The sequence below is a fragment of the Schistocerca piceifrons genome, chromosome 10, assembly GCF_021461385.2.
Source record: "Schistocerca piceifrons isolate TAMUIC-IGC-003096 chromosome 10, iqSchPice1.1, whole genome shotgun sequence".
NCBI classification, from domain to species: domain Eukaryota; kingdom Metazoa; phylum Arthropoda; class Insecta; order Orthoptera; family Acrididae; genus Schistocerca; species Schistocerca piceifrons.
This window is the reverse complement of record NC_060147.1, coordinates 17,435,137-17,462,770: the sequence shown is the minus strand read 5'-3', so window position 1 is coordinate 17,462,770 and position 27,634 is coordinate 17,435,137. Positions and strand designations below refer to the sequence as shown.

General features: G+C 41.9%; 1 protein-coding gene across 1 annotated transcript in view; it reads right to left on the bottom strand.

Moving 5' to 3' along the window:
- Positions 1-475: 475 nt before the first annotated feature.
- LOC124718636 (peroxidase-like) overlaps positions 476-27,634 on the bottom strand; it is a 329,029-nt gene continuing 301,870 nt past the window's right edge. The window contains exons 5-17 of the mRNA XM_047244260.1: positions 17,231-17,368; positions 15,951-16,215; positions 14,441-14,682; positions 14,153-14,311; positions 13,006-13,220; positions 11,411-11,612; positions 9,563-9,760; positions 9,295-9,442; positions 7,019-7,175; positions 5,538-5,708; positions 4,627-4,828; positions 3,406-3,511; positions 476-1,555 (exon numbers count right to left, since the gene is read on the bottom strand). Coding sequence (XP_047100216.1) covers positions 1,471-1,555; positions 3,406-3,511; positions 4,627-4,828; positions 5,538-5,708; positions 7,019-7,175; positions 9,295-9,442; positions 9,563-9,760; positions 11,411-11,612; positions 13,006-13,220; positions 14,153-14,311; positions 14,441-14,682; positions 15,951-16,215; positions 17,231-17,357 — 2,277 coding nt within the window. The 5' untranslated portion in view covers positions 17,358-17,368 and the 3' untranslated portion in view covers positions 476-1,470. The remainder of the gene's footprint in view (positions 1,556-3,405; positions 3,512-4,626; positions 4,829-5,537; positions 5,709-7,018; positions 7,176-9,294; positions 9,443-9,562; positions 9,761-11,410; positions 11,613-13,005; positions 13,221-14,152; positions 14,312-14,440; positions 14,683-15,950; positions 16,216-17,230; positions 17,369-27,634) is intronic.

The following is a 27,634-nucleotide window of genomic DNA, read 5'->3' as shown; positions in this document are numbered from 1 at the left end:
TAAGATCTTACCACAAATTTCCTTAACCTCAGCAATGTGTGGTTCATTTCACACTTTACAGAAATGTGAACAAACAATCCTGCCAGCAAGCACCTCATTTTAGGATTGTTTGTAGAAAGCAGAGTAGTGTGGAGTCCACTCATGAGAAATAGTCACACAGCCTGGTGGTTACGTCAGTGGAAATTATCCTCACACAGCTGGGTCCTGTATAGAGTTTTAATCTGGTGTAGGAAACTCAGATCTCTACTGGTCATTCCTTAAGAGCTTTACAGTTCTGACATTGTCTTCACTGAGGTGTAGCACACTGGTGCAGTTTTATAAAAGGAACAGGATGAGGATTCAACATAATATTTGTTTTAATGTTTTAGGAAGGATCAGAAATAAATAATAAAACTTCATTTTTATATAACATGAATACTTTAATATCAGTGTTTTTTAATTATTTTATATTAAAAAACTATAAAAATTTACATATAAATACAACACTAACATGTACAGCAGAGATACATGACATGAAGTTTATTTTCTTTGGATACAAAAGACACTGTGATGGAATGTAGCTGGCTCATGATTATATGAGATATGAGACTGCTAAAAATGGTGGCAAACTTTTATTTCTAAAATGAAATTTTATTGTTGTGCAAGGAAAACAATGAGTTTGTTTTGACTTTTAAAAAATTAAAAATAATTTTTAAATTTTCCTTTTAAAATCAAACACTATGTAAAAAACAACTTTTCCTGTTACAATGACTAGTCATGAAACATGAACATATTCCAAAAAACAGACAACATACTAAGTGTTCATTACAAAACAGTTTTAGACATTTACTCTTGTCCCAAAACAAGCCCAATGTTTAAGAGTGATCTGCACCACCAATATAAAATTCTAGTTTAGGAGTATTTTTAAGCACCAAATGACAGCGGTCCAAATGGACATAAATTTGTTGAAAGAGACCTCTTGTCTCTTACATTTTACTTGAAGAGCAACATGGCCCACACATCTCAAACTGTTATGATAAGTGATGGTTCAAGTAAATGTAATTAACAGCTAATATATATTATTGCACTGAGATCAATATTGCTATTCTCCTCAGGTCTCCACTCAAAAACACAATTTTCTTGGAATCAATGAGCCATCCTATACACACATAGTCCTCACACAAACAAAATTAAATATGCAAAGAAAGTGTGCAACACACGCAATGTCCTTGTGCACTATTTTGACACACTGTGCCACTCTATGAGTAACACACTTTCAAAATCTACTTTTCTTCGCCTGTCTGGCTCAGAAAACAAATACAGCTATGGTAATGGCACAAATTAATCAGTGTACAAAAATATGTTTCATCAGATGAGTTTCTTGATGCAGTCTTTTATGTCATTAAGAGTCTTTTATAAAGGATCTGCACAATAAATAAATGTCTCTGTGTGCATTGTCAAAATTCAGTCGTTTTGCGAACATGTCGCAGTTCACACGGTATTCTCGTTTTCTTTCCATGCGGACAGATCCAGTTGTGGGATTGCCTCAGTATCAGTGCACTGCTTCAGTGGATTACTGTTTAAAGAAATAAAAACAAAAATTAGTTTTTATTAAGGGCCAAATGGCACCAAATATAATAAGTTTCAAACTCACCAAGCAAAACACTAGTCACATGGTGAATTAAAGCTAATAATTACGTCGTTTATCCATACACGGCATAGACTGAGGTGATACGGTTACATTCAAAACGGAGACCTAATGTTCACATCTTAGAGTATATTCACTGTTTTGTTTGCTGTGTGTAACAAAGGACAATAATGCTGTCGTGCAATGTTGGCAGCATGGTACAAAATTGTCTCTGGGCATTCTGGTAAGGAATGTAGCAATGTGCACTGTCCTAAAGATTTAATTAATAATGATAGGCATTCATTTACAAGGAACTCATGTCAAAAGATGATCCAGAGGACTAGGTTAGCAGTACAGACTCATTCAAAAGGACCTGTTGCATTCACTCAGTGAACATAAAGACAGAAAAATGATTTTCACTTAGGTAACATAGGTTTCACCATTGTATAGGGAGGTCTTCACTATTCTACAGATTTCATTTTTAGTAGACTTCCAGGAGAACTGAAAAATGTGATTGACAAACTTTGAACCTAGTCTGAAAGTCTTCCTTATAATACTTTCCTTTTATTGTATACAGTTTAAAGCCTTGCACTGCAATTACCCGTATATAGTAATACTAATTGTTTTTGTTTCTTAACATTTTCTTTTTTTACTTTTTAAATTTTGTAATTTGTTTTCTGCAAATTTGCAGTGACTCACACTACAATCAACTACCTTTTGCAAACAGAACCTGATGAAAGAAAAATTTCAGAAGAAAGCAGATTTATGATTGACAATGTGGTTAAAAATTGCTTTTCTACAATGAATTGTTTCAAGATGTAAAGATCAGTCCTCCTCAACTTATTTCCAAATTAAGTCTACAGAGGAACCTGTGTTGCATGAATATCTGATACATAGCTTCACATAAGAGCACCACATTGACTTCTTCACACAAAGATTCCGACTCACTGCAAAGAAGATGCAAAAAATGGAATGTGGATCACAGACAGAAGATTGACCAAACAAAGCACATCTTTTGTACATGCGTGACTGTTGTGTGTTGTATGGATCTCATGATGGCTTCCAGAATCAATACATTCTAAAGCTGGTAGGTCGTTTGTTGGCCTAATAAGGAAGACAGGGAATCAAAGAAACAATAGTTGGGGCACATATTGCGAGATCAAGTCATTGCTGAAAACTGAACCTCAAGGGATGAAGGAAGGAGACAGCTGTATGATAAATATGAGTATACAAGACAGACTGTTGAAGTTGAGAGAATAGCTAGCAAGTGACTTGCATGGAAAACTGCATCACACCAGGGTTGATGACCAACACAAATAATTTTTGATGGTCTGATGATGTTTTAATCATGCAAAATATAAGTTCTTTGGGTGAAGTGACAAGTGACTCAAAAAGAAGCAGTCACCCTGATCTGTTAGGCAACTGCTTTTCTCTGCTTGACTATCATGTAAAAATCACTATCTTCCAACATGACAATTCTCATGTCTACCTGGCAAAAATTGGGACTGCAGCACATGAAGAACAACTGTGCATTCAGTGTGTCCCAGATTTGAACTGTGTGAGAAACTGGCAAACATCAGCGATGGTAAGTGCACATTCTGTCAAATCTGTGCTGAGTGGCTGTAGTAGAAATGATAGGATACTGATGTCTCCTGTATCTAGAACTATTTTTATTGTCCTGCAATGACTTACAGCTGCTAATTTGGCTCTGCGGCCTGATACACACTATTTATGTGAAGGTGACTAACTCATTATGCAGTTAGCTTCTATTTCCAAATTTTTTTGAGATAGTAACTTACCTTTCTGATGGCTTGTGGAAGACATCAGCCTGTATCTGCTGCACTCCATCACTGTTATCACAGAGGATTCTGGCAAGTGAGGTTTTGCGAATCTCACACAGCTGGTCTGTAATTGAAACAAATACAACCAATCAAAAGAGTGATTCAGTGGGCTGTGCTTTTCTCAAGGAAACTTAAAATTTGGTAGTTATGATGGTATAATAGCTTTTCTCAAACTGCAATCAAATTATTCTCTTACGTATAGTTGAACTGCAAAGATACACATAAATGCTTTTAGAAACACTATGAGTTAGGACCTAGTTGATGCTTGCTTAAATACATTGAATGTGGAGATCAAGTAACCATCCTATTTTCCTGATATTGTTTTCCATTGTGATTTCATCAAATCTTTGCAACAGAATGCCGACTGTTTAACTAAATAGCCCTAACCACCTTTTTTCACATCATATTCATCTGACACAAACTAATGTTCCATCTCCAACAATGATGAGACATCAAGTTATAGTCTTCCTTCCCTTACTGTTTAATCCCAAATTTATCTCATCTTGTTAAATTCTTTCCTATTTCTTTCAGCATAGCAGATTCCGGAAAAGATTTTTTTTCTATAAACTTTTGTTTGCATCCAAACCTTCTGCTAAATAGTATGTAGAAACTTCTTGTATCTTTACGGGCTGGTAATTTATATTAAATTTCTTGATTCTAAAGAAACACATTTTCTGTGCTAGTGCATACACATACTGAGACAGATATGAACAGCAAGACAGTACCCCAATGTTAAAATGTATGCAACAGATTAAAGATCCTTTTTGTGACATTTGCTATTGTCTTATTCCAGACCCCTAGTTTATTAGTAGTCGCTAACTAGCAATTTCCAGCATTAACTCAGCAAACACAAAATGTGTAACAGCAACTGAGAATGATGCTATAATACTGTCACATCTCAAATATTTCAAAACTTGTTTCCTCTTTAGGGAATACTTAATATACATTCCCTGTGTTGGGTCTGATATGTTTCTTATTACCACTTGTAGGAAAATAATAAATAAAGAAAATAAACAGATTTACTGTGAGCGAATAAATCCAAACACTTTTGGATGAGGAGCCTATTCGAGCTCAAATAAGTGAAATGTAATTGTACATCATTATGTTTACAAAATACAAACATGAATATTCATGCCAGCAATTAGAATAAAAGAGACATCAGAGCTGAAATATATTTACCGGCAGTGAATGATGACTGCCTTCCTGAGAGATCGTAGAAAAAGGCGTCTCCCCTCCTGGTACGCCCCATCTGCTCAGCGACAATGCAGCGGAATGTGGGGCCCAGCAGGGAGTCGTCAGACGCTGGGTGCTCGGCCAACCCTCCAACCACCAAATCCACTTCGTCCGGAGAGCTGTAGAGCTCCCTCAGCTTTGACACGACCTGCATGGCACAAACCACAGAGGTATCAATCACCACCCTCTCGCACGCCAGCCAGTGTTTGCAATGTATTTCCAAAATATGACAGTTCGAAAGCACCAGATAATCTGTTATCAACACACGATCCCCATCTACTGTCTACCTGTACTGCTATGTTGTATTTATTTTAAACTTCCAAGTCTGTAGCACTTTCTATCATTTCATTACTTGACTATTAATGCAATCAGTGTCTAGTGTTAAGACATGTAGAGCACTTATTGAATACCACCATCCTTGCCTCTCTACTACAAGTTATTTCTTTTATTTCAAAGTAAACTACACATTTCAGACTTGCGTCCACTTTCAACTGTCTCCTACATAAAAATGTGAAACGCATGATGTAAAAGATCAGAGTATGTTCAGACTAAATAACAGGTCTGTTACTTTTTATGTAGAAGACAGCTGAAAGTGTACAGAAATCTGAAACATGTCCTGTTCTTTGAGGTAAAATAAATAAGTTGCAGTGGAAGCACAAGGATGGAACCTAGAAGCCACACAGACAATGCAGTTTCCTAACTTTTATCCACCAAAAAATCGCTTTATCAAAGGCCTACTAATTATTTCCAATTACTTTGTGTTTTACAAAATTACATGTACCTTTCACTGCACCTCACACAAAAATTTCAACACAGCAAAACCACATTTGATGTTGCTGGGTGGATGGAAGGCTCACCTCTTGTGGCATGTAGTCAGCAAATCCAGAGAAGTCTGTGACTTTTGGGAGACCACACCGCTCTCTGAATGCGTTGTAACCGGGAAGCCCGTGGTCACGTCCACGCTGGATATCCAGACTCAGGACGTCCAAGCCGTAGCTGCCGTCGTTGCGGAAGAGGTTTTTCAAAACCTGGAGCAGAAAGAACGAAATCAGTTGTATAATGACCTCTCACACTGGATTAAATTTTTGTTTAGCCACATCACATTTGCAGGATAAAGTAAAGTAGTTTCATTGAGTTCCTGTGTATGACTTGCAGGGTTGATATTATTAGTTTGGTATTACAGTGTGCCTGACATAGCTTTACCAGTGTCAGTGATAGAAGCTAACCATATGAACTCTGAGGGAAAGAAAAAAAATTCTTTTTTGGGGGCGAAGGGGAGAAACTGTCTGAATGTACGGCAGGGACAGTCCCTTTCCCTTCTCCTTCAGCAATGACCAAAATGAGACAGTTTATGCTGTAGGGGTCCATGGTATTCATAAAATTGTTAAACATTGTAATCTCCACTTATGACAGTCAAATATGTTATTTATTGCAAATTCAATTCTGAGTATTACTTATCTTCTGGCAGAGATCTCAAATGCAAATGTGCGCACAGGCATAAACATAGCCATTAGTCTAAACATGCAGTAAATACAAGAGATGTCCAAGTGATACGGTGAAAATAAAACTAAAGATGATGTCTTGTGCAAGGAAGAGTTCTCTTCCATTTTTTGGTAAGGTTGGCAAATAATTACAAAATCAGGTAAAAGTCACTACAGTAACATGTTTCTCATTGTCAAGTGGTACCAAACAAATAAAAAAACATGCTACTGTCTTGTTTTTGTCTGATTTTGTGATGTGTCATGTAACTAATGACTTGGACACTGTTCGTACTTTCTTGTTGTTTGGACTGGCGGCTACATTTGTAGCTGTAAGCATAGTTGTATCTCTGGGAGGAAATGAGTAATACTCGAAATTGCAATTACATTAAATAAAATTATGTCTGACAGCCATAAGCAAAATGAAGATGCTCTTTTTGTGGGGTCACAACAATCAGCAATGAGTAATATGACATGTGACGAAGTGGAAATGATCACGATCAGTCAATTTCATTATCTTAACATTTCATGTCTGCCTATGGTGAACTATAATTTACTATATGCTATTGAAGTTTCTCCATAATGCAATTTTCAAGCACAATGAACTGCAACAGGGCATAATAAAATAAAGGCACCGTAGGTGGACTTGACCTCATTCAAACAATTTTTACAGGCTCAATACATTCGCCACGAAATTCAAAATCAGTCTGATAACTGCTGTGCAGCAAAGACTTGCCTAGTGAGCAACACTGACCTGCTTGAACTATATCCAGTTATTGTGAGAACCGACACGTCGGGAGAAAGTGGAAGAAATTAGGCTTGCTGTTGTAATAGTGGTACAGGAGGGAAGCCACACTTACCGAGTGAGAGAAGTGCAGATCCCTGCGGTGGGCCTCCTGCGTGGCCATGCCCCTCAGCAGGTTGTCGAGGCCATCCTCCGACTCGACCAGCGCCGGCCGGTTGAAGTGCTCGTGCAGCTGGTGGCGTGCGGCGACCGAACGGTTCTCAGCTATCAGTCTGTGTAACACAAACACTGGCCTTAGACTACAGACAAAACCCAAAGACATTTACATGTCAATATGAGTGTCAACTATTGTACTGGAAAGGGAAACTTTTACACTACTGGCCATTAAAATTTCTACGCAACAAAGATGACGTGCTACAGACACTAAATTTAACCGACAGGAATAAGGTGCTGTGATATGTAAATGATTAGACTTTCAGAGCATTCACACAAGGCTGGCACTGATGGCGACACCTACAACGTGCTGATATGAGGAAAGTTTCCAACCGATTTCTCATACACAAACAGCAATTGACCGGCGTTGCCTGGTGAAATGATGTTGTGCTGCCTCGTGTATGGAGGAGAAATGCGTACCATCACAATTCCGACTTTGATAAAGGTCAGATTGCAGCCTATCGCGATTGCGGTTTATCGTATCACAACATTGCTGCTCGGGTTGGTCAAGATCCAATGACTGTCAGCAGAATTTGGAATCGGTGGGTTCAGGAGGGTAATATGGAATGCTGGATCCCAGGGTCGTCGTATCACTAGCAGTCGAGTTGACAAGCATCTTATCCGCACGGCTGTAACGGATCGTGCAGCCACGTCTCGATCCCTGAGTCAACAGATGGGGACGTTTGCAAGACAACAACCACCTGCACGAACAGTTCGACGTTTGCAGCAGCATGGACTATCAGCTCGGAGAGCGTGGCTGCGGTTACCCTTGACGCTGCACCACAGACAGGAGTGCCCGCGATGGTGTCCTCTTTAACGACGAACCTGGGTGCACGAACGGCAAAACATCATTTTTTCGGATGAATCCAGGTTCTGTTTACAGCATCATGATGGTCGCATCCGTGTTTGGCGACATCGCAGTGAACGCACATTGGAAGCGGGTATTCGTCATCGCCATACTGGCGTGTCACCCAGCATGATGGTATGGGGTGCCATTGGTTACACGTCTTGGTCACCTCTCGTTCGCATTGATGGCACTTTGAACAGTGGACGTTACATTTCAGATGTGTTACGACCCGTGGCTCTACCCTTCATTCGATCCCTGCGAAACCCTACATTTCAGCAGGATAATGCACGACCGCATGTTGCAGGTCCTGTACGGGCCTTTCTCGATACGGAAAATGTTCGACTGCTGCCCTGGCCAGCACATTCTCCAGATCTCTCATTAATTGAAAACGTCTGGTCAATAGTGGCTGAGCAACTGGCTCGTCACAATACGCCAGTCACTGCTCTTGATGCACTGTGGTATCGTGTTGAAGCTGCATGGGCAGCTGTACCTGTAAAGGCCATCCAAGCTCTGTTTGACTCAATGCCCAGGCGTATCAAGTCTGTTATTACAGCCAGAGGTGGTTGTTCTGAGTACTGATTTCTTAGGTTTATTCAACCAAATTGCGTAAAAAGGTAATCTCATGTCAGTTCTAGTGTAATATATTTGTCCAATGAATACTCGTTTACCATCTGCATTACTTCTTTGTGTAGCAATTTTAATGGCCAGTAGTGTATGTACTGCACAGTCTTAAATGAATGTTGTGAACAATAAAGCTTCAAAATTGCATCATGCAGGAACTACCATATCTCAGTCCAGTTCATTTTATTTTAGAACTTTTTCCAATTCATGACGGGGTGATACGGCAATCAGTGATAAGTGTTCCGAAGAGATAAAGAGTCTTGGCTGCAAAACAGGCTTCATTACTTTATATTTTGTCAATAGCACATTTCGCTTTGTTTGCTTGGCTCAAACAGGTGTTAAACATACTAAGCTGCCATCTGTGCAAATTTCTTAGCAGGCAAACAGCATTGTCAGTAAGTTAACCCTGTGGTGCATAGCGTCCACTACAGCTTCTTTGGCATTTACAATCAGTCCCGAGACTGCAAATGTACACGGTTCACTGCAATGGGCACTCCCTACTGGTGTTGTGTCCCGTATGCATTTGCAGCCTCGTGACTGATTGAAACCGCCAGAGAACTGACCATTAAAAGTTGTCCACTGCAGTGAAATTGATGCACCACAGGGTTAAGAGCACTGCGTAGTGCCCCGTTATAAAAAGTGTCGAGTACACAGGAGGTAGCGTTTAAAATACATAAAAGACCTCAAAGAACAAAAAGTGGAAAGCTCACCTCAGTTCCCCGTCCACGAGTGAGTGCACAAAGCGCATGGCTGCCGTCGCAAAGCTGTTGGTGACGGAGGGGTCCACGTTGGTGTCGAACTGCTTGCTGAAGCCGCTGTTCCTCACTTCGAGGTTCATCTTCTTGATGTACGTCTTGCCTGAATTGACAGAAGAAAATCAGAGTGAGGAATTGCACATATCGACGAACCTAGACTAAAACGTAAGGACGCCTGTCGCTCGGTACGAGTCGAGGCAGAGCGCGGCGGTGCCGTACGTACCCAGCAGCAGCGGCAGCCACTCCTTGTAGGTGACGTGCTGGATCTGCGCGACGACGACGCGGCGCGCCTCCTGGAAGAGGCGCTCGTCGTCCCACCGCGGGTTGAGCGCAGCGAGCTGCGCGGCCAGGCGGTTGTGCTGGCGCAGCCACACCGTGTGCAGCGCCGCCAAGTGTGGGTGCTGGTTGACGCGCGAGTCTCCTGCGGGGCACAGGAAGGACGGGAAAATGCATTAGACGAACCACTGAGTATGCAGGTCTATTACTATCTCCCTGTCACACAATATGACAGTTTTCAAGAAATATTGCAGCTCCTCTGTACTGTGGCTGTGGATAACCTAATACCTGCGTGGAAAAACTTTAACAAAAAGGTGATCAAGCCTTTGAGATATTCGAGAGAAAAATACTACACAGATTTTGGTACCATTGAATGGTCCTGACACTGGAGAATGACAAATGCAAAAAAACGTACCACTAGTAGACTCATAAAGAACCAAACACCGTGGTAAAAATAACAGCTGAAAACAATATCGTTATGGGAAGTTCTGTTGAAACGTAAATAATTTAAGGAGTGGAGTTGCTGAGTTGTCAGAAGGCACGGGACAAGAACTTTGCTAGCTTCCTGACAAATCCTTTTCAGAAAGCAAGCAAAGCTCTCATCCTCATTTACGTGCCCTTCGAGGTTTGAGCAGCTCTACTAGCCAGCGAGTTGTTACCTTTACTCCCTAAATTTTTTAGCTAAAATCGTGAAATTGACCAAGAGTGTGGTAGAAACTACCCAGATGGAATAAGCCCACAAGGATTCCCACAGATACAATTTTTTGACGATTAGGAAAATTACTTTTATTTTTTGGAGATTACTAACAAGCGAGAACACTGTAAAAACAGGAAAGTTCGGCAAAATCTTAATAAACCAGCAGTAAAGAGTTTACAATAGCTTGTAACTGCTTAGTAATCGTAACGATAGTTATAACAATAGTGGACAGTGCAATTCAGTTTGTGACAGGGAAGTTGAGAGGAAATAAAGTGAAGTCAGTGCTGTTTGCAAATGACCTGATATGGGAAGCTATTTGAATGTGATCAGATACGAGCTAGGTTCACGTCGAGGAAAAGTTCTGCGTTAAGAAATGAGATTCTCGGCGTACAAGAGCAAAGTAGTAATAACAAGAACAGACTCGATAGTCGAGTTCTGTTAAGAAGAGAGATACTGTAAAATGCTGAGAGCTTCATGTATCTTGGTAATGTGATTGAAGAAGTTGAGATAAACATTACGTGCTGAACAAAAAGGCAGAATAGTGTGAGAATTTTCCAGAATGTACGAAAGTCTGGTCTGTAATACGTAAGTGCCACAAAAGCTCAAAAATATAGTATATCAAGATGCACAATGTAACCATTTAAGTTATACTGAAGAGAAGTGGACTATAAAGGGAAAGGATATAAGCACAATGCAGGTGAGTGCAATGAAGTTTAAGAGAAGATTTGGAGTGATACAAGCTGATGGGTTGAGAAATGGAGGAGTGAGAGATGTATGAGGAGCCTGTACAAGACAAAACACGAGGATTGACACTGCAGTGATTCCACATGAGAGAAATGGAGTGAGAGGCAATGCCAAAGGAACTTTCCAAAATGAGGTTTCAAGGAAGGAGACTGAGGGAGAAATGGCTGAAAGAAGTGCAAGAAAGGAAAGGAAAGAACTAAAATGCGGAGGAAGATGAGGGGAAAAAAAAGAAATAGAGGACATTGGAGAGGATTGCATTTGCAGCAGACCAAACCCAAGACTGGAAACTGTTAAGAATGAAGACTATGACATGGTTACAGCAAAGCTGAGGGCAAGTCATTGTAAGATACACACCTGCATGGTAACAGACTTCACTGTCGGACTCCACTTGGCAGGCCTCGGTGGGAGAGCTGGAAGCTGGTAGGAAACCCTTCTCGTTGCCCCCCTTAACCTGGACCTTCAGGCGACCTCCGGTGCCCTCACGAAGCGCTCTGGTACGGGCCACTGTAGAGCCGTACACTGCCGATCCGTCGAGGTAATGTGTGGCCGCATTCATCTGTAAAACAAGACGCAGGATAGTGTGTTAAGCTACTGTGAAAGCAGTTAGTTAAAGACATTCTCCACACTGCTTCGAGCCTGCTTCAACTGTGGCAGAAACAAAAGAGTTTTGAAATTTTTACACTCATTCTCAATGGGGTGAGAACATTGAGTCACTAAGAGCTTGTCAAAGACAACACAGGTTGTTTTTAAGTGCCCAAGGGGATGAAGTCACTCAGTCGCAGTGATTTCTATGTAGCTTATAATGGAACTTGTCTGCACAATTTTTGATTGAGAAATTAATGGTCACAAATTGCAACAATTTCAATGGCTCTTACAATGACCACACAATTTATTTATTGGTTCTTCCTAAAATGTGTTGAAAAACGATATGATACAATATGAGTGCTTCATAATATGAGTGAAGTTTTTCTTTACTGTTTTCCGAAGAGCTGCAGATAGTGGAGAGGGAACTCTATCCACTAGTGCTGTTTGAACTGATGCAGTGCCAGAAAGGGGATAAGTTTTGTCTCGCATATCGCGAACGAAGGAAGTAGTCACTGACTTCTTTGCAGTGCTGGTGTAAAGTTACGAAAGATGGAAACAAGTTGTCCAAGTGATATGCTATTTATTTTCCTTTATTCACAAAATTTATTTCCCACTAACAATTGTGACCATGACAATCAAATATTCAAATGTAGTTGGTGTCAAAGTCGTTAAATTCAACTATCAGACCACTTACGAAATGTCGCAAAATTGTCAATGTTGTTCTGAAGCAAAAAAATGCTCGTGCCTCAACATGTTAGGAATTTACCACTAGAGAAGGGAAAAATGCCTGTTTGGCTTTAGTGACTTTCAGACAAGTTGAACCTTTTCTGTAAGTGTTTGTTCCTGAATCTAGAATTCAGCTGTATTGTTAACCTGTTCAATTCATAGCAAGCACTTCTCAACTTCTGGTATGATATTTAAGGTTTCCTTCAGTCATTAGTTATGACTGCATACCAGATATTTATGTATTTGGAATCTGAATTAGTGGAATTACTGGCATTATTTTGAGACTTGTTCTGAAATAGATTTACCTAAAAAAAAGCTGATTTACATAAAAGTGACTGACCCTTACTTTGTCCTCCAAAAGTCGATATTTAATCGATGTTGCACTTTTCCAAGATTGCAGTAATAATACTATAACATCACTGCTAAAACCCTAAAGCCAGTGTTTTTTAAGTCGATATTTAGTTTCTAATGTCTCTGTTGCCATGGTCCAAAGACTACAATAACAATAATGCAACACTGGTATCCTACAAATTTAGTTTCTAATACTCACACTGCCACATTTCAAATGCTACAGTAAAGATACAACAATATCGATGTTTAAACTTCTGTCACAGATACGTGTAGAGTTTATTGCTCACCTGTTCGAGGGGGCCGAGCCGACAGTCGGGGCGCATGGCGGGTGCAGAGCGCGCGTAGTGGATGCAGCGCACTTCTCCTTTCCAGTACTGCTGGTTGAGTTCGCCGTTAGGCAGCCGGTCGGTGAGGTCCATGGCCATGCAGGACGGGTGGTGGTGTCGTGGGCTGAGGGAACCTCCATCAGAGCGGCAGCAGGCCACATTGTTGCCGTAGTTCACTGTAATCGTCGAATAGGCACCGATTCAGTACGAGTAGTAAACAAATAAATAGAAAGCAGTAATGACTGACCAAGGACTTAAAAGTTTGAGGATAACAAGAAGAATAAAGCAAAACTATAGTAAATGAGACACTGATTGGAGAGCAGCTGAAAATAGAGGAAAATTTCAAGTTCCTGTAGGGTATAACACAGGAAAATGCAAGGAATGATGAAAAGAGACAGATGTGCAAGTCAAGAAATGAATCTACGCTCTTTGCCTTTCGTGGGTAAATGCTCTAACAACGATGCTATCTGAGTGCAACTCGAGGACAAAAAGCAAAGATCTAGGGTTTGAGTATTGTTGGCACACAGTTTTGATCTGCCAAGCAGTTTCAAATCAGAGTACATTTGGCTGCCGAGTGAAAATGCATTCTGAAAGTGAAATTAAATTTTGTAACAGAAATGGAAAATTGGGGAATGGAAGATACCACATGAGCAACTTCTAAAAGGGAAGATTGGAAAAAAGGGGGGGAGGGAGAGAGAGAGAGAGAGAGAGAGAGAGAGAGAGAGAGAGAGAGAAATTAAAATGGTATGGGCATATGAAGGGAACCAGATGAGGATGTGTAGAAAGATGCACAAGACCGAGAGGAAGGCTACGGGACAATTTATTAAAAGCAGAGGAAGAAAGCACCAAGAAGGAAGGAGAAGTGTGGGTCAGAAGAGTGAAAGAGAGATGAGGGTACGGCAGGAGAAAATGGAGAGGCTGGTGTTCGAAGCATACCCTGCCAGTGATGATGATGATGATGATGATGATGATGATGACAATGACAATAAAAGCCCAATTATTGCACAAATGTAATCACATGTGATCAGTAGCCCTACAAAGTCTATTTTACTGGTTCCTACTGTATTTGAAACTTAATGATTTTTACTTAGTGGGTAATATTACTTACACATCCGGCTAAAAGGTGTCTGGGTCATATCGTGGGCCACGAACTGGGACCAGAAGGCCAGAGAGAGCGTGCGTGCGGGTTCTGGGAGGGTAGCATTTCCTGCGAGGTTGTAGCTGATGTATCGAGGGTTCGGCAGGATGGTGCTCACAGATGCAATACCTACAACACGGAACATTATCAAATGCATTCATATTAGCAATGCAATATTTCAAAGGAAGTTTTAACTACAGACAGACGCACTGAAGCCGAACATGACAGTATGTGAGGAGAAGTGTCAGGCTGGCTCACCGTCTAAATAATCGGCAGGCAGGAGTCGGCGGTAGGCCGTGTGCACGCGCCCCCACGTACGCTGCAGAGCATCCGCGCTGGCGGCGTGGTTGCAGGATCCGTCAGCCGAGCGGTATTTTGCATCTGGGGGACAGAGGAGGGTCGTCTCGCCCCTGCGCTCCTGACAGCGCTTACCCAGGTCCGTCGACGGCAGTGCGGCCGACGCGATGAAACGCAGGCAAGCGTCGCGCTTGGGGTTTGCTCTGAAAGCAGATTAAGTGCCATTTAGATAAGCAGCTTGTCTCATTTTTTCAGTGGATAATACTCTCACTTTTAACATGTATGGCTTCTGCGGCTCACATTTACAGCCCAAATAATTTACCTTTGGTACACAGTACTCCAGTCTGTCTGGCAGACTAGACTGCAGTATCCTCCTAAAGACTTTAAAAAAGGTTGGTGTAGACTGGAAGGATAAAAGATTTAGACATGAACTCTACACAAAGTGCGATTGGGAACACGGACTGGCGATAGAGAAATACTGAAATGTAGACTTTCACAGCTGGAAATGTCATGTCCATTATAGTTATCCAGGTTGTTATGCCGTAGCTGGTTGATGAGTTCTGTGTTGTTTCCCAACGTTTCGTCCCCGTCTGCGGGAGACATCTTCAAGGGGGTCCGTAGCTCGATGAAGGTCCAACACACCCGCTGGCTCGCTACTGACTGCCGCTGAATTCCGTGTCCGCACACTCCCGCACCGCAGCGTGACGTCACGTGTTTTGAAAACGTCAGTGCAATTGGCCGCTGTCCGTCGCCATCAATCGCCGTTGCCATCACCCAGTCCGTGGACGGGTGGCACACATCTTCTTTAACACCAGCATCCATATACCGTTTAATTTCATACCCTCCTCCTTTCGATTGAAATTATTAGGGTGTTTAGCGATTTCAATTGCCTCCCTGTAGAGCCTTTCATAATATCCATTTCTGGCCCCTAGTACTTGCGTCTCCTCAAAACAAATATGGTGGTTCCTTGGCTGGAAAGCATGCTCCGCAGCAGCTGATCGTTCCGTTTCTCCTCTTCTACAATTACCCTTGTGCTCTTCCCCAAACGTTTTGAAGCAGTTCTTTTATTGGTAGATGAGGCAGGTACAGGAAAAGGTATTAAACAATGCTACTGTTCATCATCAACATTTTAAATATAAAGCATTAGAGCTGGAGTCATTATAGTAGGAGGAGAAATGAGTAAGACAACTATTGAGATGATCTAGCAGTGCCAAATGAATAAGGGAAGAATTACAATATACAGATGCGGCAAAACAGTACAGAAGAAGGATAAAAACAGGAAAAATCAAAGCAATTAGAATCACAAAACATGAAGGTTCCATAAAAATGTCATTGGAAACACAAACTTTGGGAAAAGTTTGCTGCTACCAAGTTTCATGACATAAAATGGGAGCTGTGAGGAGGGAACAAGAAGCAGAATACATTTGTGTGAAAAAGATAATGAAAAGGTGAAACGTTGACGGTTCAGTACCTGCTGCAGGTTCCACGTGCAAGGTACTGGGCCGCTGTGTTGGCGAGTGCAGCATCCTTGGACCTTTCCCAGACGTCGAGCCAGTCTTCGTTGGGACCAGCCTGTCCGGATTCGATCAGCTGCCCCTGCAGTGGGGTGTTGGGTTTGATCTGGACGTCAGAGGCTACGAGGTTGTGTTCCAGGCGGCCAAGTCTTCGGGTGTGGTCAGTAGCGAAGTCGATGGCATCAGTCGGATCCGGTCCGGGCTGTGATGAGCCGGGCCAACCTGCATGAGATTATTTGTTAGTGTGCAAGACACTGGCAGATTAAGGACAAAAAGTTATAGCAACATAAGACAGAAGTATGTTGTTTATTGTATGTTATTTAGTTCGTGTTTATTTTATTCTTTTACTCTGTCCTTGCAAATCCTGTGGATAAATTTATGTTTTATTGATTTCATAACCAAGTTTCTCCTTCATTACCTTACAAGGATGCAAGTATGTACTTAAATTTTTCATTTGTGTCACTTGCTGACAAAAAGCAAGACAAAACTATTCCCCATGTACCAACTTGTTGATGCACATTCCGTCTTATTGATAAATGGAAAACAGTCATCCCTATATCATAGGCCATAAATTACAGATTTAAATTGACTCCTGCAACCTTGTAAGGCGCCAGAAGAAGTAAACATTTTGCTGTGCAGCAGAGAGGACCAAGAAAAAATAGCGAAAAGAATTCAGTTTTCCAGCATGGAGCCTCAATCAGCTATATATCGATTATCGACAATTTCGACTATGGCTGTATATTGATCTCATGTAACTTCAATGTTGACTCCTCTTGACAACGATAGCGTGGTGGAAAATGAAAGTGGCGCTGTATATCTTCATCAATATCGCTACCATCTTATATGATACCGTTCTAGAAACCAATTTTGGCGGGCGTTTCAATAAGTCATTGTTATGACTGGTTAAAAAGATGTGCGATAAATCAAATACTTGGCTCAGGTATTTTAGCAGTACGCCGTTGATGCTTGGGGGAAAAAAGTGGTGTGTCTCGATTTGTTAGGTGTTCCTAGGTATCCTTGACAATTCACAATTCGTATTAAGGAACAGGCAATAACACCTCACGCTATGATGCGGGAAATTCCATTATAGGCGATCACACAGCAAAAAGTAAATGTGATGTGATTTACTTTGCAGTCGTTACACAATTAGCCAAATCAGCCGACATTGTTTCGCAACAATTTGGAAAGGTTAGGTGTAATTGTTACGCAGAAGTGTCAATCAGACTGAACAACTTACCGGCAATAGAGCCCAGGTATGACTGCAGCGACACAGGGATCTTGATGGCAGCGGCTGTATTCAGCTGAGAACCGAACTGTATGCTCATCCACACGCCGAGGCATAAAACCATCATTGAGCACGTCATCTTGACGCTTCCTGCAACAAAAGGAAACAGAATTCATCACCTTAGTAATTCATCATTTAGCCCATACATCAGTATCAGCTAGAAATTTTATTGTCAAATGCGATATTTTATTCATTACTGGTTTAATTATAACTTGTACCACAAATTCTTGAGCAGCTGCGAGTAGGTGCAAGCGAGGCCGATAAATATTCTACTTGAAAGTGCGGTCTGTTGTTAACGCAGTAACCGTTTCCCTATCCGCAGGTTTATTTCACGTTGATGACAATCAGAACCATTATTATTGTTGTTGTTATTTTGGAGAACAGTGCGCTAATAAACTGAAGACAAGATGCGGCAACAATGAGGGGCAAATGGGCACCAATGGCAATAACAATAGGGATGTCTATAACGGGACCCATTGCTTATCACGGATAACAATGCACCACTGGAATATCTAGTGCGTGGTGAACTGCGGTTCCAAATGCTAGAGCTTTATTGATCGATTTATATAACACCGCCGTCGTTAAAGGGGAAAGACCACACAAGAGTCCCAGCTTCGTTGCGAGGCATATGTTTGCATTATTACATAAAAATATCCTCCCTTTAATTCTTACTCTTTATTCAGGGGTCCTTAATGACTTAAGGGACAGCTAAACGGGCACGCGCTGTTGTCTAGTCGTCTTCCCTAGCATATCTGATAAGATGGCATCTTCTCTTAATTTATGTAGGTATCAGAACCCTGTGGGTAAATATATGACGGCAAGTTTCGTAATCTCGTAAACTGCATTACCACGTCAAAAGCCCCTTTAAAGGCACTGGCATTGTATCCATTATTCATGCACAAAACTCCGGTATTATGGCGTTTTTACAACGTCACAATAACTTTTGTTATTGTACAAACAAATGTCCGCGACAATAAATTATACTGCTTTCTGCTTCTAGTGACACAATTCGCAAACATAGGTAGATGTCATTTTAAAAATCACATATGCTGCGCGCTTTCACATGATAAGGGTAGTAGCACAATCCGTCTCACCACACCCATCAACAACAGACAAGTGTTATAAATAAGAATTAAATACATATTATGCTTGTAAGTGATATATGGTTGAAAATAGTGATGTTTCAGAACGGCCACGAGCTGCTAACGAAATAAATTCTATCAGCTACCTTGATTATCATTGGTTACATATTTCAACGAAATCTGTCGTATCATAAATACTGGAAAACTGCTTTTACTCTGTTTCACAGTACGTCATGCATGAAAATGCGTCATTCATCCACTTAATTGTTCAAGTAAGTTGTAAGTGAACGTAATATGCAAACCAATTCTTACTTAAATTTGCAACTATTCTTTACATGGTATCAAACTCCATAAAAATTTAAATGGCATACACTTACAAAACAACAATGAAAAAATATTTTCTGTCAAACACCTTGCGCACGATGCACGTACCGCAACAAAATTATTTACATGGCATAATTATGACTGTGGAGTAAAAAACAATCCTTACGTCACAGCAAGAACATCGCCATACGATAAATGATTTTATGATGGCCAAATGATTGAAAGCGGTAGTAGATGATGATCCATTTCATCAGCAGCTGTTGGCAGTTCTTAAATGTTATATTCTTTTTCAAATATCTACGAGCTATCGGTCACCACATGCAGAAAATAATCTGAAATATGACTATTTCTACGATATATGCAACTAATTGATCCACTGAAGAGGTGGAAAAAGGCATAAAGCAGCAAAGAGAAAAAAAATCGTCTGAGGCGGAAGTTGAGGTTACCTGGCACAAAATCCAGCGGTTTGTGCAGCTCCTTGCAGGTCAACAGCACTTTCTTCGCCGCAACTTGGTGGTTAGCCATCTCTGTTGATTGTAGCTGACTAGTTTCAGAATCTGTAGGAGTACTACGAAATACTGTTCACGAAAGACGAAGCGGATCGTAAAAGAATCCTTATAAAATTAAGGACTCCTTTCAGTCTTTTTCACGACAGGAACACTCGTTTCCTGATGTGCGTTTTTTTCTTCTAAAGCTAACTAGAAAACTAATGTTGTTTCAGGTACTGGTATTTGTAAACAGACTTGTGAGAAAAACAAGAGAGGTGAATGACTTCTTGATACAAGATAACGAGGGCAACTTTCTCTCGGCGAGAAACTGAGGAATACTGATAGTTGAGAGAGGGTGTAGAGAAGGAGATCGGGGCTTAGTGTCAAAGCCTGTGTATGGGGTAGGCGACCCTAGACAGCGAGAACCTTCTGACGATGATGACGAAGTCGTCGCTCCCGGCTCGAGGCATGGGCGCTAGCAGCGTGCCGTACGTCTGTTCGGCCCGTTGCAGACTGACGCGCGCAGCCGACCGGCCGCAGAGTTAACCGGGTCTGCACGCGGCGAGCACGCCGAAACCATGCGTCCAGCGCGTGATCACCCCTCCCTACCCCTTCGTGTGTCCCCTCCACGCCGCCACGAAAAAACGACTTCTTGCCCGCCCCCGCCTTTGCCCGCTGCTGCCATGTCACCTCCACCCCCCCCCCCCCTCAATCAAACACGCTCTCACGCCCCTTCCCTCCCGCCCCTCTCTCTCACTCTCTCTCACTCTCTCTCTCTGTGTGTGTGTGTGTGTGTGTGTGTGTGTGTGTCACGCAGCTGGCCGAGTCGGTCTGCGCTGTCATAATATTACCCCAACGGCCTTCGCGAGTGCTTTAGCGTCACACAGCTGACACGGTAGCCACCTCCACAGAGCCCCATGAGCGACCTTTTGCAACCGCGCATTTTCTGCCACCTTTCGGTCAATGACACTCCCTTGTTTCTCACCCGACCAAAACATCAATGCAGATGTAACGCCAACACGCCTTCGCTACAGAGATGTCGTTTTGTACAATAAATTTTGAGATTACCTCCTGTCAGTGAAATTCTCCTGGTTCCCAGCTGACTGAGAGTACACTGAAGCCTTATTCATCGACATGTTTTCATTGTTGTTGTTTGATGCTGCTCTCCATACTACTCTACCCTGTGCAAGCTTCTTCATCTCCCAGTACTTGCTGCAGCCTACATCCTTCTGAATCTGCTTAGTGTATCCATCTCTTGGTCTCCCTCTACAATTTCTACCTTCTACACTGCCCTCTAATGCTAGATTTGTGATCCCTTAACGCCTCAGAACATTTCCTACCAACCGATCCCTTCTCCTTGTCAAGCTGTGCCACAAACTCCTCCCCAATTCTATTCAGTACCTCCTCATTAGTTATGTGATCTACCCATCTAATCTTCAGCATTCTTCTGTACCATCACACTTCGAAAGCTTCTATTCTCTTCTTGTCTAAACTATTTATCGTCCACGTTTCACTTCCATACATGGCTACACTCCATACAAATACTTTCAGAAACGACTTCCTAACACATAAAACTATACTCAATGTTAACAAATTTCTCTTCTTTAGAAACGCTTTCCCTTTCATTGCCAGTCTACATTTTATATTCTCTCTACTTCGACCATCATCAGTTATTTTGCTCCCAAAATAGTAAATCTCCTTTACTACTTTAAGTGTCTCATTTCCTAATCTAATTCCCTCAGCATCACCCGACTTAATTCGAACACATTCCATTATCCTCGTTTTGCTTTTGTTGATGTTCATCTTATATCCTCCTTTCAAGACACTGCCCATTCCGTTCAACTGCTCTTCCAAGCCCTTTGCTGTTTCTGACAGAATGACAATGTCATCGGCGAACCTCAAAGTTTTTATTTCTTCTCCATGGATTTTAATACCTACTCCGAATTTTTCTTTTGTTTCCTTTACTGCTTGCTCAATATACAGATTGAACAACACCGGGGAGAGGCTACACCCTGTCTCACTCCCTTCCCAACCACTGCTTTCCTTTCATACCCCTCGACTCTTATAACTGCCACCTGGTTTCTGTACAAATTGTAAATAGCCTTTCGCTCCCTGTGTTTTACCCCTGCCACCTTTAGAATTTGAAAGAGAGTATTCCAGTCATCATTGTCAAAAGCTTTCTCTAAGTCTACAAATGCTAGAAACGTAGGTTTTCCTTTCCTTAATCTTTCTTCTAAGATAAGTCGTAAGGTCAGTATTGCCTCACGTGTTCCAGTGTTTCTACGGAATCCAAACTGGTCTTCCCAGAGGTTGGCTTCTACTAGTTTTTCCATTCGTCTGTAAAGAATTCGTGTTAGTATTTTGCAGCTGTGACTTATTAAACTGATAGCTCGGTAATTTTCACATTTGTCAACACCTGCTTTCTTTGGGATTGGAATTATTATATTCTTCTTGAAGTCTGAGGGTATTTCGCCTGTCTCATACATCTTGCTCACCAGATGGTGGAGTTTCGTCAGGACTGGCTCTCCCAAGGCCGTCAGTAGTTCCAATGGAATGTTTTCTACTCCCGGGGCCTTGTTTCGACGTAGGCCTTTCAGTGCTCTGTCAAACTCTTCACACAGTCTTGTATCTCCCATTTCATCTTCATCTACATCCTCTTCCACTTCCATAACATTGTCCTCAAGGACATCGCCCTTGCATAGACCCTCTATATACTCCTTCACCTTTCTGCTTTCCCTTCTTTGCTTAGAACTGGGTTTCCATCTGAGCATTTGATATTCATACTAATGGCTCTCTTTTCTCAAAAAGTCTCTTTAATTTTCCTGTAGGCAGTATCTATCTTACCCCTAGTGAGATAAGCCTCTACATCCCCAGCCGCGCGCACCCCCAGCCGCGGTCAACTCTGAATAATTCCCTGGAATAAACCTGCCTCCAGTAAATCGACCCTTTCCGCAAAGTTTTCATGTCGCGTGAATTACTTTAAAACCATCACCCAACATTAATTATTCCAATACGTCCATACTACAGCCTCTACAAGATACATTGTGCTTTGTCAGTCATTTTTGTTCAGCACTACTGTTTGCTCAACGTGAGTTCGATGATCTTTAATGACTTCATGTAAGGGGCATAGTTCTTGCCATCTTACACACGAACAACGTTTTATGGTGCTTCTTCACCACTATCCACATGCTCACATTTCACTGCCTTTACTGAAAAGTTCAATGCGCACATACTGTACAACTGGTGACACACAATACCTCAGGAAACATATCCCAGGTGTTAGAATGGTCGCCATGGAGTCATTTCTTAGCCACTGAGATCACACAATTTCTGTTTATGGAGGAACTTCTCTCTTGTATTTTATATGTGAGTGCTCAAGTAAAGGACCATACGAAGGTGTTCCGATCAGCAACACAGTGGCTGTCTACAAAGAGTTGCAAAATGCACTGCAGTTGACGGTGGCTCTTTTGAACATCTTTCTTGAGGAAATGTACACAATTAAACGAAACATCAGATCACAATGTCGCATTTACTCTCACCTACATTTGACCTGTTCCGTATTATTTTCGACAGTTTCCTCTGAAAGTGTTCAGAACAGGACATATGTTCATAGGACGTTCTTTGTCGAGCATCACTAACACTATCACCCATCAAAGCATGTATCTTTCCTCCTGATTCACCCTGTATGTCAACACGCCACGATTAGAAGTGTGTCATTTTGAACATCGATGTTTCAGACTACCTCCGGTCATTGAAACTCTCATTGTTTTCAGCCGATGTCAGTGACATTATTTATAGTACCAAGTTGACAAAAATAACTTTGGAGGTGTATACATCAACGCGTCTCCACCACAAAGGCAAGACACTGTCAACATCCTTTCGGTACCCCAAATTTTGGGACTATTTTTCAGTCAGTGACATTTTTTCGGTTGTCATCTGACCAAAACAGTACAGGAGCCACATACATTAACACACACCCACTAAAAAGGCGCAACCACCACCACTTAACGTTGTCAGCTTCTGTGACATGTTCAGTCTTCCATTTCCGGACATTTGAACAAGTTGCAACTTTTTGCAGTACTTTGAATTCTTATCGAAATGTGATTAATACTGGTGTAGCTTTTTCAACAAACTTTTTTGCTACAGATGACTGATGTTTCTTAGCGGTTGACTATTGTACTGTACAACATGGACATCAAGGGTTTCAACAGACTTCGAACAATGCTGTCAGTTAGAAACTAGCAACACGCACATGTCGTAAGAATCTGTACAGAACTGCTGAGATAATAACGCGCTGTTGGTAAATGGTGCGTCCAGTTAGACGATGGATGTGCACGTCCAGTGTCCACCTGATCTAACACTGATGAAGACAATAATTCACTCACCGTTTACAATAAAATTAGAAAATCGCTGATCTGAATCATGGGGCCGGCGGTGTGACCGAGCGGTTCCAGGCGCTTCAGTCTGGAATCGCGCAGCTGCTACGGTCGCAGGTTCGAATCCTGCCTCGGGAATGGATGTGTGTGATGTCCTTAGGTTAGTTAGGTTTAAGTAGTTCTAAGTTCTAGGGGACTGATGACCATAGATGTTAAGTCCCATAGTGCTCAGAGCCATTTTTGCATCCTGTGTCTATATACCTTGCTTTTTCCTGCCAGTAGCCAAGTAACTTCACGAAAAATACGGTTCTGCCTTACCTTTCGCCCTTCAGCACTGACTGTCTGTAATGTCGAAACAGTGGTACGATCCTCGATTACAACTTAATTTCTGAGCAGAGTTTCAAAAAAATTACATTTTTTGCCGCATTCAGCCCTTTTTTAACTTTCGAGAAAAGCTACGAACAGCGGACTGCCAAAGTTTTTTTTAAATATATAGATTATACATATCTTGAAATAAATAATGCAAAAATCTGAAGAATTTTTCAGTGTATGCTCGATGTCTACGTTTATTACTGGAAATGACAGAAATAAAAAATCGGAAACCGGTTTGAGCTGTTATAACATCCAGGCTAAACTGGAGATGAAAACAAAAATGGTATAGCCCAAAACAGATTGATTCAGCGATGAATGCCAACCATGGAAGAGAATCTGTATTCGTGGGCAGCGTCTGCGACTGGAACAGAAAGGGGAGGAAATAATTCCGGTTTTACAATGTATCGCCTATCACACACTGTACGAGGCTTCCGAAGTACAGGAGGTGGCAATCATACGTCGCTATACGTGCTTTCGTAGTCTGTGCACAGAAATTGTTTATCGACAGTTACAAACTAGGTGTACGTTACTTAGAACGTTTCAGCTTGTTATTAACGTGCAGTTCGCCACATATAACCCCAATTTCTTGGATAAATAATTGCGGGCTGCATCTCCGGGGAGTGCGTTACCATTCTCCCAACTTGTTTTTCCCTTGACGAGAATCTTTCCATCTTGCTACCCCCCTTCCCTCACAGACCTACTTTCACAGCCATCTGTCTTCCGCTCGATTCATTTCATGACAACTTCTGTTTTGGTGTTGATGAATGCGCTGTACCACACGCGATGTTGCCTGCACTGAAACTTGCCAAAAAGTTTTTGATCACCTCACAACGCAACATCTGTGGAGCTTCCTGTGTGTGTGTGTGTGTGTGTGTGTGTGTGTGTGTGTGTAGCAAGCAGCTGGTCGCTCAAAGTTTGTTTTCATTCACTCAAGAATGGGGAAGCCAACCTTAGATGCTCAAACCGAAGAAGCATACACTATGTACGCAGATGACCTACACGAAGAAAAAATTACAGAGACAGTTAGGGCCTATACCAGGGAAGTGGCACGTACAGATGATACAGTTTTTTTAAGTGTGACGGTTCGTGTTTGCAGCAAAAACTGTAACGTTTACTCAAAACGTGCGTGATAATCAGTATCATTCTATATCACGGTCTTACGCCTATATTTTTCCCAAAGGGGGTTGAGACTCTAAAATTATTGTTTTCTGTATAGAACAGTTGGTTAATTTCGAGACGTGTAACGCCACAAGAACTTAATTTCTTAGCAACACAAAAAACTTATTAGATCCCAGAGAATTGATGGTTATCCATTTATTTCTAAAACTGTGTGAGAATTCTATAATGAATCAACTCCGTACTTCAGATCCAAGAGAAACGACTGCCCCCTCTTCCCCTACACCACAACACAGCGACGAAATTTTGTTATCCGTTGCGACAACAGTGCATCAGGCGTTCTGTTGGATACGATATCTGGTGAACAGTAACGATTATCTCGATTTCTAACGCAATTTTTACACAAGCGAGCGTGTGTGGGCGAGTTCATTTCACAACAGAGAATTAGCGTCACTCAGCTCTAATCCTGAACCGGTCGCAGTATGCTTCGGACGCGACAACGTGATTCAGCTCGACTAACTTCCATCACCCCTTATTCTACATTTATTGCAGCTCATGATATAGGTTTTTTTTCCGAAGTATTTGCAACTGTTATGAGCTATTAACAGAGGCAAGCAATATTCACGGTCCAGTGGTATTAATGTGATCACCGGCAATGTTCGGCATCGACGTGCAACAACCACTCACAGACGACAGGTCAAAGCACTATGAGTGGAACAGCCAAAGAAATTGGTACACCTGCGCAATATCGTATAGGGCCCCCACGATCACGCAGAAGTGCCGCAACACGACGTGGCATGGACTCGACTAATGTCTAAATTAGTGCTGGAGGGAACTGACACCATGAATCCTGCAGGGTTGTCTATAAATCCGTAAGAGTACGAGGGGGTGGAGATCTCTTCTCAACAGCACGTCGCAAGGTGTCACAGATATGCTAAAATGTTCATGTTTGGGGAGTTTGGTGGCCAGAGGAATTGTTTAAACTACTCTGTAGCAATTCTGGACGAGTGGGGTGTCGCATTGTCCTGCTGGAATTGTCCAAGCCCATCGGAATCCACAATGATCATGTATGGACGCAGACGATCAGACAGGATGTTTACGTACTTGTCACCTGTCAGAGTCGTGTCCAGACGTATCAGGTGTCACATATTACTCCAACTGCACACGCCCCACACCATTACAGAGCCTCCACCAGCTTGAACAGACCCCTGCTGACATGTAGTGTCCATACCCGTACAAGTCCGTCTGCTAGATACAATTTGAAACGAGACTCGTCCGACCAGGCAACATGTTTCCAGTCTTCAACAGCCCAGTGTTGGTGCTGACGGACCCAGGCGAGGCGTAAAGCTTTGTGTCGTGCAGTCATCAAGGGTACATGAGTGGTCCTCTTGCTCTGAAATCCCGTATCGATTATGTTTCTTTGAATGGTTCGCACGCTGACACCCGTTCATCGCCCAGCATCGAAATCTGCAGCAGCTTGCGAAAGGGTTGTATTTCTGTCAAGTTGAACGATTTTTAGTCGTCGTTGGTACCGTTTTTGCAGGATCCTTTTCCGGCCGCAGCGATGTCGGAGATTTGATGTTTTACCGGATTGGCTCTGAGCACTATGCGACTTAACTTCTGAGGTCATCAGTCCCCTAGAACTTAGAACTACTTAAACCTAACTAACCTAAGGACATCACACTCATCCATGCCCGAGGCGGGATTCGAACCTGCGACCGCAGCGTCGCGCGGTTCCAGACTGTAGCGCCTAGAACCGCTCGGCCACCCCGGCCGGCTATACCGGATTCTTGATATGGTCGTACGGAAAAATCCCCACTTCATCGCTACCTCGGAGGTGCTGTGTCCCATCTCTCGTGCGTCGACTGTAATCCCACGTTCAAACTCACTTAAATCTTGATACCTGCCATTGTAGCAGCAGTAACCGATGTAACAACTGCGCCAGACACTTGTTGTCTTACATAGGCGTTGCCGACCGCAGCGCCGTATTCTGCCTCTTTACGTATCTCTGTATTTCAATACGCATGCCTTTACGAGTTTCTTTGGCGCTTCAGTGTATAATGTTCTTAACTTTTGGCGAATGTTCTCAATATTACCCAATGTTTTCGAATGTTCTAGAATAGTCCCGAATGTTTCAGAATGCAACTTGGAAACGACGCATAAAGACATAGGAATAACTCATGGATGAAGTGTACCCACCTGTAGAGGGAAACGACGTAAACAAATAATGATGTAATTCTACAAACGAATCAGGGCATTCGGACTGAGATGAGAGCAAGGAAAAATACTTATATCTATTGATGCAATGATGAACTAAGACGAAAACGTAAACTTTCGAATATAATTCCTAAATTCGCAAAGGGTTTCCGGTATGCCCTCTCAAAAAATTGAAAATAAATAAATAACAACGAAGAAAAATGCCAGATTTATTGAAAAAATTCTAAATAACATTACAAAAAAGAAAAATATTAACTAAAAACCACAAAGTCAGTATCCATATCACGAACTCCACTCATCTCATTCCAACTGACTTATAATAATTCCAGAGTTGCGGAGTGAATTTAAAAGAATCATGTTGCTCGCGCGTTCAATTACACG